This window comes from Cnephaeus nilssonii (genome assembly GCF_951640355.1).
Source record: "Cnephaeus nilssonii genome assembly, chromosome: 20".
In the NCBI taxonomy this organism is placed as follows: Eukaryota; Metazoa; Chordata; class Mammalia; order Chiroptera; family Vespertilionidae; genus Cnephaeus; species Cnephaeus nilssonii.
In genome coordinates this window covers 8,925,250-8,936,747 of record NC_137091.1, presented here as the reverse complement: position 1 = coordinate 8,936,747, position 11,498 = coordinate 8,925,250, and the positions used below count along the sequence as shown (strand labels likewise).

Here is an 11,498-nt window from a genome sequence, read left to right as displayed (position 1 = left end):
GGCCTCCTAGAGGGAATTTGGCAGGCAAGACAATGCAGCTGGATAACACAGTGGAGTAATTATTATTAATTAACATTTACTTTACAGACCCAATATGCTAGGCGCCTCATGCTGTTTTTTCCTTTAGAAGTCTGGCTCAGAGTTCCTGAGTTAAATAAATACATTCATAATAATTCCTTTCAGTAAAAAGGGCAAGAATAGGAAGGTTAACTCAGGATAACCAGACAGGGTGTTCATTTGTCGCAAACCAAGAATGTCTCTTGGTTCATCATCATGGATTGCACAGATGAATAGTTCATGGAGTCCCAGGGAGAACAGGGGGGCGGGGGTTGGGAAGAGATTAACCAAAGATCTTATATGCATATATACATACATTACCTATGGACACAGACAATAGAGTGGTGAAGGCCTGGGGTGGGGTGGGGGGGGGGGAGGAACCAGGTGAAGGGGGCAAGAAGGGGGAAAAGGGGGGATATCTGGAATACTATCAACAAAAAAATTTTAAAGAGTTAAAAAATGAGATCAGTCAAGAGCTGGTAATCACTAAATCGTGTGATGGGTACATGCTGGTTAATTGTGTTTTCTCTCTACTTTGGTTTGAAAATGTACTTAATAAAAAGTTAAAAGCCATGGCCAGCTTTGCTCAGTGGTTAGAGCGTCAGCCCGAGAACCAAAGGGTCATTGGTTTGATTCTGGTCACGGGCATGTGCCTGGGAGGCAACCAATTGATGTGGGTCTCTCACATTGATGTCTCTCTCTCCTCTCTTCTCCTTCTCCCTACCTTCCACTCTCTCTGAAATCAATGGGAAAAAAATCCTCCAGTGAAGACTAACCAAAAAAAGGAAAAAATAGACACTGGCCTCTGGATGCCTTTGACAAGAGTCCCTCTGTATACATGTATTCATCTCTCAAGCAGGAATTATTGAGCAATTACTGTTACAGTTACTGTGGGTGCATAACAAGTTATACCCAAAACACAGTGGCTTCATAGAGTGACATATCTGTTTTGCTCATGAATCTCCCACTCAGCAAGGACTACATGAGAGAGTTCAGCTATTGGCTCCACATAGCACCCCACAGGGGATGGGTGCTCAAAGGAAACACGCGGTGGCATCCCCAGTGGCTTGGGCTTCCTCACCCAGGGTGGCTGGGCTCCAGCGGAGCTTTCTGAGAGATCCTCCTCCTGACCCTGCCTTGAACGTCACAGAGCATCCTGCAGCCACGTGCTACTGGCCAGAGCAGTCACACAACTTGCCTGGCTTCAAGCTGAAGGAGTAAGATGGGGAGTCTTAATTGGAGTAGGAGGTTCTAGAAGACATGTGGAATGAAAAATACTGCCGGGACCATTTTGAGAAAATGCCATCTGCCACCCCAGCTGACTTTGAGCAACCAATGCCCGCACCACCCACCCTGTAGCTCAGCTTTGTACCTGAGAGGCCACATTCTCTGCCTCTCGGAGTGGCATAGAGACCAGTCAGTGGCTCACAAACTATCAGGGTTAGTCCCCGTGGGTCATTAAATCGTTGTAAAGGGTTTTAAACAACCTGCATCACTGACTGCCAGTGTCTCCAAGGCCTTGGGCTCTGGGCGACGGGAGCTGGGCTGTGCCGTGAAGGTTTGGGTGAGCTGAGGTTGAACGCACTGCCTGCCTTTGAGTGGGTGATTTCCCTGGAAGCCCCAAGTTCATACCCACCGCCCTCCTCTGCGGGCCTTTTCCGCTCCCAGCTGGGAACAAACCCTTTCTCCCGATGCTTTTCTTCGGTTTGGTTTGTTTTTGTAAAAGTGCAGACCTTGGGCTTGGATTCGGGCCTCTTAGCCGGGTTACTCACCCTCTGGTGCTGAGTTTCTATCCCTGAGAAACGAGAGTACCGTTTCCTTAGGATCACTGGGAGAGTTAATGCGAGGTTGTGCCCCAAGGGCTGGTGTGAGGTCCCACGCCGCAGATTGCATTTGGAGGTGGGACTTGAGCGAACCAATCTCTGCTTTCAGCCCGCCGGCCAGCCTCCATTCCCGGGAGCACCCCCCCGCCCCCCATGTCGGCCAACGCCTCCTTATCTCCCATCCCCCACCCACGACCCCTCCAGCCTCGCCCCCCTCCCCACACCCCCGGTTTCTTCATAACATGGATTACACCCACAAGTCCTAGGTGTTGGCCCCACGTTTGCCTCTCCTTGTGCGAAGCGCGGGATCGTAGCTGGCGCCCCATAAATATCTGGGGGTGAGCAATGAACGGAATTCAGCGCAGCTGCGGGACGAGTGTGCGCGCGGGGCTGGGAGGGCGCGGGTAGGTGCGGGAGGGTCCGCAGGCCCGGGTCCGACAGGGGGCGCGCGCGGGCCGGGCGGGGCCGCACCTGTGCGCGGGGCTGAGGGAGGATGGGGTGGCAGGGGCCCCGGAACAGCTGCGTGCCCCGCCCCGCGGGCTCCTCCCCGCCGCAGCGGCCCCCCGGCTGCTGCCCGATGCGCTGCGCCGGGAGCCGGGAGCCGGGAGCCGGGCCGAGTCGCCGCCGCCGCTGCAGGGCCGCCTGGTCCGCGAGGCCGCGGCTGCATGGAGCCCCCGGAGGGCGCCCGCCCGGGAGGTGAGTGCGGCCCCAGCCCTGGGACCCTAAGCCGCGCTCCCCGCAGCAGCCGCACCCCTTGTCCGGGGACGCAGCTGCCGGGCCGCGAAGACCTCTAGCCGCGCCGGGCCCGCCGCCCGGGATGGGGCTCCTCCCGGATCAGCCGCCGCCCTGCGGGGGGCTCCCAGAGCCGTCCTGCCCTCTGGTCCTCGGCGCTCGGGCAGCCGCGCCTGCCTGCTTCTGGGTGGGGGACCAGAGTTTCCCCGAACCCCTCCCAGCCGAGCCGTGGTTCCGGGAGTCAGGGGTGGGCGCGCCGGCCGGAGTTCGGGGTCCCGGTGGGCGAGGTTGGGGGCGCAGCGCCCTCGGCCGCTTCTGCTTTGTTCGCTCCAACAGCGGCTGCCGGGGGAAGGGCGGTGGGGGGCGCAGCGGGGACCCTGTGGCCGCTGGGCCCAGAGGGGGTCTGGGAGGGGTGCTGCCTGCGGGGGTGGGGAGGGGCCTGGGCGAGCCCCAGGGACCGCGCGTCTGGGAGGGCAGGTGTGCACGGAGGGACACTCCTCCGGCCGGTCCGCTGTCCTGACGGAATGAGAGGAAAACTGTAGGAACCCCCTCCCAGGCCCTTTCAGAAAGGATTTGTGGGTGCCGTTCATCCGACTGGGAGCCAGGATGCAAACGCCGGGCTGCAACCCGCCTGACCAGGCCCGGGTGCATCCTTGTTTCCTGGAGGTCCCATTCCAGGGGCCCCTCCCTGACCACACAGGGACCCGCTGGGGGTCCCCCGCGGCGCCAGCGGCCTCCCCTGGAACCAAACTGCGGGCCCCGGAAGTGTCCCAGAGCGGTGGGTCCGTGCTCGGCTGCAGCCCTTGTTGGGCCGGTTCATGCCAGAGGGTTGCCTGGACCCGTTACCCTCCCTGCAAGCACCACACACCAGGGGCTCGGGGTGCCGGGTTCCTTTGTTTTGTCACTTATGGGAGGGATCCAGCCTTTTCTCACAACTGACAGCCCCCTTCCCCGCCCCCACTTCCCAGTGGCAGCTTGAGAGCAAGGGCTGCGAGGTGTGGGCTCCTGCCGGGCGGGGGCAGAGGGGCCTCGCCACCCTTCAGTCTTCGAGTCCCACTTACTGGAGCCCAAGATTAAGTCACCGGTGCACGGACATGTTTCCCCGGGGCCTGTTCTGTGCAGGCAGGGGGCTGGTGTGGCCACGCCATGGGGTCTCACCAGGTCACACGGGGGTGGCTGTGACCGTCATCCTCTGGGTTCAGTAACTTTCGTAAACTTCATTTTGGAGAGTGAAGAGCACACAAAAGGAGAGAAAACAGTGTGGGAAAGCCCTGTCTGCCACCGCCTGCTGCGCAACCAGACCCCACCAATCTCCTCCCTTCAGGAGTCATTTGTAGCAAATCTAGACACATGGTTTCATCCACAATTGTTCCTGCAATTATCTCTAAAAAATAAGGTGTTTGTAGGGCATCATTCAAATCTCATCTTGGACTTAAATGAATTAATATCTTAATAATCCAAGAGTGCAGATCCAGAGTTGAAGAGATTAGGGTGTGTGGTGGGTAGTGAACTTCCTGAAGGACCCCAGCTGTTGACTCTGGAAAACTAGGGTTCTAGCCCACCCACAGGGAAAGAGAGCTGCTGAGCCTAAACGGGGTGAGGAGGAGGGGCAGAGTCTAGGGACCAGGGCTGGGGAAATGGGGTGCCGGTGCCCCACTTCTGCGACATCTCTCCCTCGCTGCAGCCTTCTTTATGACATTCATTTATTAATTTCATTACTTCGTGTGCTCGTGGGTGCGCGCAGACGCCTCCTCGATGATGCTGGGGCAGGGCCCTGGACACACAGAAGGGAACTTGAAATTTGGGCCGTTCTCTGCACAGTTGTGCTGGAAAATAGGTCAGCGGCATAGCACAAGGTAACCCTATCCACTCTACACACATTAGCAATCAGCCCTGGGGGGGGGGAGGCAGACTCTGGTACCCCAACTTCAGTCTCCCCACAGGGAGTGTCCTGGGCATCAGAGACATCCGCTGGCCTCGGCCCTGGCTTGCATGACCCAGCTTGTGGCTCCATCAGGCTGCCGAGCACTCTGCCCTGCTGTGCCCCAGGAAGAGCAGTGGGTCTGACCTGTGGGACATGTGTCCCTTTGTCCTCCAGAGATCAGACTGATTGACCAGAGAGCCTTTTATTAACTACTAGAGGTCCGGTGCACGAATTTGTGCACAAGTGGGGTCTCTCGGCCTGGCCTGAGATTGGCAATCGGGGCCATCTCACCCAGTCCTGGGGGGAGAGACCATGGGAGGTTGGCCCTGGGAGCGCACTGACCACCAGGGGGCAGCTCCTGCATTGAGCACCTGCCCCCTGGTGGTCAGTGCGCATCATAGCGACCAGTTGACTGGTCATTCGGTCAACTGATCGTAATGGTCACTTAGGCTTTTATATTTTGAGAGAGATGGCATGGGTTTTGGGGCTCAGTCATTCCACAAACATTTATGATGCACCTACCGTGTACTAGGGCAAGCCCAGATCCTGGAGCTCAGACCCAGTCCCAGCCTCTGAGCCAGGTGCCTGGCACATAGTAGGTGTACAGCATATGGTACATGTCCAAAGTCATCCTGGCTTTGCCCTTTAATGCCAGCCAAAATCAGCCTTTGTTTCCATTGAGGATTTTAAATATTGAGATATAAGTCACATGTGCTAAAATTCACCCTTTTAAAGTTTACAATTTAGTATTGTTAGTACTTAAGTTGAACTTAAGATGGTTCAACTTAATGATTTTTTTACTTTACAATGGCAATCAGCGCTAAGCATTCAGTGGAAACTGTACTTTGAATATTCAGTTCTGATCTTTTCCAGACTAGTGATACGATACTGTCTCTGTGGTGCTGGGCAGCTATTGGCTAATGTATGTGTTCTTCTGAGCACGTTTGAGGTGGTCTGGACTAAGCTATGATGTTCAGTACATTAGGAGTCTTAAATGCATTTTTAAATTACAATACTTTCTCTTTTTTAATCCTTACCCAAGGATATTTTTTCCATTGATTTTTTAGAGAGTGGAAGGTAGGAGAGAGAGCAATACCCATGTGAGAGAGACACATCAATTGATTGCCTCCCACATGCCCCCAACCAGGGCCAGGAGCCTGCAACAGAGGTACATGCCCCTGACCAGAATCAAACCCAGGACCTTCAGTCCACAGGCTGACACTCTGCCCAATGAGCCACACTGGCTAGGGCTACTTACAATATTTTCAACTTACGACAAGTTATCGGGGTATAATCCTGTCATAAGTTAGGGAGCATCTGTATTCACAAAGTTGTGCAACCATCACCAGCATCTAATTTTAGGTTTTCAGCAAAGAAACCCTGTACACATCAGCAGTTATTCCACATCCTACACACACCCCAACCACCAATCTACTGTCTTCTCTAACTTACTTTTCTACTCTATGGATTTGCCTGTTCTGGACATCTGCACAAATGGTGTCATAATATGTGGCCTTTTTGTGCCTGGCTTCTTGCACTCACCATGTTTAAGGTTCATCCACGTTATGGCGGGTGTCAGAGCACCGTTCCTTTCTGTGGCTGAGTAGTATTCCAGTGATGGATGGACCCCATTCTGTTTATCCATCATCCATTGATGGACATTTGGTTTGCTTTCACTTTTGCCTTTTGTGACGCTCAGCGCTACTGTGAACATTTGCGTACAAGTGTTTGTGGGCACATGTGCTTTTGGTTCTTTTGGGTTTAAGCGTAGGAGTGGAATTGCTGGACCGTGCGGTGACTCCGCATTTAATAGTTGGACTGTCTAGCACCCTGGCCACATGCTTTACGTGCCAAGCTCAACCCTGACCTTCCTGGACTCCTCTGTCCCTGGCATCTGCACTGGCATATTGACTCTTAATCTCCCTTTCCATCGAAATCTTCTAGCCCAAGGATCAGTGTCCTTGATGGCAGAAGCTACATCTTCTTCCCCCACAGCTTGGAGACAGATCAGGGCACCAGGATTTACGGAGACCAGGCCACTGCCAAAGGAGATGGGAAAGACCAGACACGCACTATATGCCGTTGACTCTACGGCACACAGACGCTCTGCTGTTTCTGGGATGTTGGAATTTTATAACGTGTGCTTCTTACGGTCAGTGCAACAGGCCATGGTGCCTGTGCAGTCTGTCCAGGGGCTGTCCAAGGCTCCTGCCTCCCTCTATCTATAAAGAGGCACGTGGACGCTCCCAGTCCCCCTTCCCCGCTAGATGGGCCAGGAGTGTGCTCTTTGGTTGAGGTCCTGCTGGGTCCCCCCAGCCCCCATCTTAGCACCTGTGGTCTTCATCCTTCCCACCTGGACTGCGTCACTTAAAAGTGCAAATAGATGGTGCCCCTCTCAGCCCAAACCCTCCAGCACTTCCCAGCTGGCTCGGAGTAGCAGTCAACATCTACGTGATGCACCCCACCCATGTCCCCTGGGCCTGGCCCTGCTCCTCTCAGGTGTGTCGCAGCTCCCGCCCATCTTCAGACCCCAAAAGGAGAACTGCCCCCCCACACACACACACACTGCTCCCCAGCACTGCCCGTCCTCGAGGGTGGGATCATCCACTTGGCTCATGCTATGGCCCGGCACAGAGTGTGCACTCAGGAGACCTTTGTTGGGTTGAAGAATGAATGAATGGATGCTTTCTTGTCTAGAGGAGGGCCCCACCCAGCAACAGAGGGACAGGGCAGCTGTGAGCAGACCCCTGCCTCTATCTTTCCATCTTTCAGAAGTCCGCTTCCGCCTGGGGAGGGCCCAGGAACATTCCAGCTTCCCTGCGGGCACAGGCAGGGGTCTCCTCCCTCCTCTGCCCCTGCTCCCAGCCCTGCACCATGACCTGGGAATGGAGGCCGAGAGCGAGAGCTCAGACTCCATGGTCCCCTGGGCGGTGCCTGCAGGGAGCTGAGCCCCTCTCTAAAGCACAACGCTCAGCACTCAGTGTCCCGCCCTCATGGCTGGTTGCGACGTCCACTTAGAGAGCAGAGCACTAGGCAGTGCCTGGCACAGAGCAAGTCTGAAAACCGAGAGGCATTGTCATAGTTATCACCCCAGAGCCTCCAGCCCAGTCACCCCCACAGGTCAGGTGTGGGAGTGTCTCAGGGTGTGACAGGCCCCAGACACTTACCCGGTGCCACGCTCCCCTTGAGGACACAGAGCAAAGTGTCCTGCAGACTCAGGCCCCCAGGGGCTTCCTTGGCCCAGCTCCCCCAGCACAGAGCAGGGTCCGAATCTCATCTCTCGTGGCCTCTGGGCAGGAAGGTGTCCTTGCCAGGCTGTGGGGGCCAGGACAGGGGTGGGTGTAACTCTACCCTCTAAGGATGCTCAGAAGCCACACTCCTGATGCAGCAGAAGTAGAAACCGGATCTCATGCCTGTCCAGCCTGGCCTGCCCACGTGAGGGCAGCAGGGTGCAAAGCTGGACAGGCCGCCCGCGGGCAGCAGGTACACCTCCCCTCAGCCCCATGCAGGCGGGTGGTGCCCGTCCCGAGGCCAGGCACACTGCGCAGCTCTGCAGCTGTAAGCCGGGGACCCTCCGGACCCACATGGTGGCGTCCAGGCTGCTGACTACAGTGGGGAGGACAGGCCCACCCTCACAGGCAGCTGTTGGCACCGGGAGCCCCAGCGCGGCCCCTCGTCGCGACAGCAGCAGCTGCTCCTGGGGCTTCATCCACTCTGACTCTGGCTTCCACCCGAGGCATCGCAATACCCTGCTGGGGGCCCCCGGGTTGGTCCCTCGAGCCTACCTGCTCGGCCGTGGGGTCCCAGGGGACGTGTGGGAGCCTGTGTTGCTGTGGTCCCAGCTCCACCAAACACCGCCCTCAAGGGGCCTCCTGCCCTCACCTCACAACAAACTTAAATATGGAAAACGAGGAGCCTCCCCAGAGAAGCCCCCACCTCGTCTGGGGTCCTGGCCCGAGGCTGCCCCGAGCACCCTGCTCCCTGTCCAGCACCCATGAGGCAACTTCTCACGTCCTCCTGCCTGTGTCCTGGGATGAGGGAACCCTATGCGACCTCCCAGGTAAAGCATTCTGTCTTTTGCAGAAATAGTTAAGGAGATTGAGGTGCCACTGGCTGCCCTGGATGCCCCAGCCCCTGGGACAGGGGACAGCAGCCACTTAGCTGTGGCCGAGGAGGAGGAGGTGGGAATCCCAATACCGGCACCAGGGTTCCTGCAGGTCACAGAACGGAGGCGTAAGTATAGGGGAGCTGCCTGGCATGCTCCATGGGGACCTGTGACCCCCAGGGAGTGGGGACCAGGGGCCACATCCTGTCCAAACACTCCCCCAGTATGGTGAGCACTAAGCTCTTCAAGCTTTTGGCTCGCTGGGCCTCAGCTGTACCATCTATAAGTGGGGCTCCCCAGAAGGCGTTTGGTCCTGAGTGTGGGGAGCAGAGTTGGGGGTCTGGCTGTCCCATCTTATTGGGGCCGTGCTGACCTTTACCCAGAGCTCTGGGTCTCCCCTGGGCCTCGTGGGGGCAGGGGGCCTCACGGATGACTGCACCAGTGACATGCCCCCTGCCCCCAGAGCCACTCAGCAGTGTGTCCTCCCTCGAGGTGCACTTTGACCTCCTGGACCTCACGGAGCTGACCGACATGTCCGACCAGGAACTTGCCGAGGTCTTTGCTGACTCCGATGATGAGAACCTGACCGGTGAATCGCCAGCTGGTGAGGCTGATGTTGGGACACGGTGGGCATTGGGGGAGGTCCTGGGGCCCGAGACGACTAAACACTGCTGCCTGAAATACCGTTTTTAAAAATAATTTTATCTCGATTGTTTAATTATTTGCCACCACAGCACTGTTTTACTCAACATTTCTGCATTCTACATATCTATGTGCCTCCTGTTCCCACTACCCTCCTCAGTTCTGCTTTTCAAACACCACCAAGGCCAAAGGCACAGACCCACTGAAGGAAGAATTTACTAAATGGTCACTCGTTAAGCACCGTTGGCTGGAGCTCAGTTGGCTGAAGCACCGTCCAGCACACCGAAGGGTCACCGTTTCCTTCCTGATCAGGGCACATACCAAGGTTGCGAGTTCGATCCCCAGCCTGGCTGGGGCAGGTGGGAGAGACAGCTGATCAATGTTTCTCTCTCTCTTCCTCTCCCTTCCCCTCTAAAAATGAATGAACATGTCCTCAGGTGAGGATTAAAAAAACAATCTAAAAAACAGTCACAAGTTAAGCTAAACACAGAGGAGGTGCCATTCACCCAACCTGGCCCCACCTCAGCGCAGCCTGACGTGGTGTCCGCTTTGGTTCCAAGGAAGCGTTGTCCTTGGCCCAAGACCCCAAAAGCCTCAAAATGGCAAGGCAGCCAGTGGGGTGAGTAGGACCAGGGACATTCCTCTCTCCCTGCTCAAACCCCATGCAGGCGGGGGGTTCAGACCCATATGTCCTCATTGTTGGCACCCACATTTTCTAGTGCCCAGGGGACCCCAATGTGTGGCCGACACTGTGTTGGGAAGCACACAAGGGCCCAGCCCAGTAGCTTCAGGAGAGACGCAGGACCCCAGGCCATGCTGACCCTACCCATGTTCCCAACAGGCCTGCACCCACTGCCCCGGGCCGGCTGTCTGCGGTCCCCATCCTGGACTCGGACCAGGGCCGAGCAGAACCGCGAGAAGCAGCACCTCGGCGACCCTGAGCGGCAGCCAGCGATTGTGGACACGTTTCTCACTGTGGAGAGGCCCAAGGAGAACTAGGCCAGGCAGCCCCAGGACCCAGGCAGAGGAAATGGGATGTGGCTCCGTGGACACTCTGCCCACCCCACATGGCTCCGGGTCAGGGTCTCAAGGCACCCAGCACAAGCACAGCCCAGTGGCCTGATGTCCAATTCCTTCCTGGTCCCTGGATCAGGGCTGACAATGCCCGGGGATGAGACAGGAGTGGACTGGGCCTTCTGGAACCTTCTGTCCACAGGACTGGTGCTCTCATCTGTCACAAGGTTCCCAAGTGGATGCTGGGTGACGGGGGGATCTGAGCAGATGACTGCCGCTCTGCAAAGCCCTGGGGTCTAGCCAAATGCGTGGGGGGAAGAGTCTATCCTGAAAACTTCCACCTTTGTTCCAATCCTGTCCCCCTCCAGCCACCCAGGGAGCAGTGCCAGCAATGGGGCCCCTCCCAGGCCCTAAGACCCTGCTCATCTTGGTCCCTGCAAGACAGCGGGCCCACCCTCCTTAGCTCAGAACACCAAATACGGCACGACTGCCTCAGACTGCTTGGAGGTGGGCCACCTTCTTCCAGTCCCTTGCCCATGCTGTCCCCATACCCTGTCGATGCACATCCTGGCCCAAGGGGGGTGGAGGTGTGGGAGAGCGTGGGCACAGCCCCTGGCTCCCAAATCAGGCCACCAGGCTCAGCTGCTCCCAACACTGCTTTTTATGTGCTAAGGGACAGGACAGGCTTCTGGTCTGATTGCAAGTCCAAGATTGGTTTTAAAATAAATGTGTGAGCTTGCTTTTTGTTCCCACAGAAACCTGCCCTGATCGGTTCCCCACTGAAACCCCACTGACATGTGCTCCTCCGCAGGAGCCCTGGGCAAGAGGCCCACTGTGCTTGGCTAGAGGAAGGCCCCTGGGCAAACCGGCCTGGGAAATGCAGGTGGTGGCCTTCCACAGAGGGGCAGGAGACACCCTCTCCCGCCATTCGGTCAGTAACAACACGGGGACACTGCCCAGGCACAGTCAAGAATGCCCCTTAAAACCCAATCCTTAAGGGTGGCCTGCCTGCCCCCTCCCCCGCACTGAGTATCCTCCCTACATCCATCCTTCCTGCTGCTATGGAGCTAATTACAGAAGCGGCATTAAAACATCACCCGTCCTAAGGCCCAACCGCCATCTCTTCCTTTGTAGCCGTCCCCAGTGTGGGGGGGAGGGTGCGAGCCAGGGGGTGCTCCGTTTCCTCCAGCCTAAGCCCCTG

At 56.9% G+C, this 11,498-nt stretch overlaps 1 protein-coding gene across 1 annotated transcript; it reads left to right on the top strand.

Moving 5' to 3' along the window:
* Window positions 1-2,461: 2,461 nt before the first annotated feature.
* On the top strand, window positions 2,462-11,003 carry DBNDD1 (dysbindin domain containing 1). The gene is made up of 4 exons (XM_079800497.1): window positions 2,462-2,576; window positions 8,620-8,769; window positions 9,105-9,245; window positions 10,125-11,003. The coding sequence occupies exons 1-4, from the start codon at window positions 2,546-2,548 to the stop codon at window positions 10,280-10,282; spliced, it is 480 nt and encodes a 159-aa protein (XP_079656623.1). The 5' UTR covers window positions 2,462-2,545; the 3' UTR covers window positions 10,283-11,003.
* The last annotated feature ends 495 nt before the right edge of the window (window positions 11,004-11,498 follow it).

Bases quoted from the DNA above. Each gene is read 5' to 3' on its own strand.
- DBNDD1 (XM_079800497.1), top strand. From the start codon at position 2,546: ATGGAGCCCCCGGAGGGCGCCCGCCCGGGAG. The intron at 2,577-8,619 runs GTGAGTGCGGCC...TGTCTTTTGCAG, and splicing joins GGAGGGCGCCCGCCCGGGAG to AAATAGTTAAGGAGATTGAG. The intron at 8,770-9,104 runs GTAAGTATAGGG...CCCTGCCCCCAG, and splicing joins GCAGGTCACAGAACGGAGGC to AGCCACTCAGCAGTGTGTCC.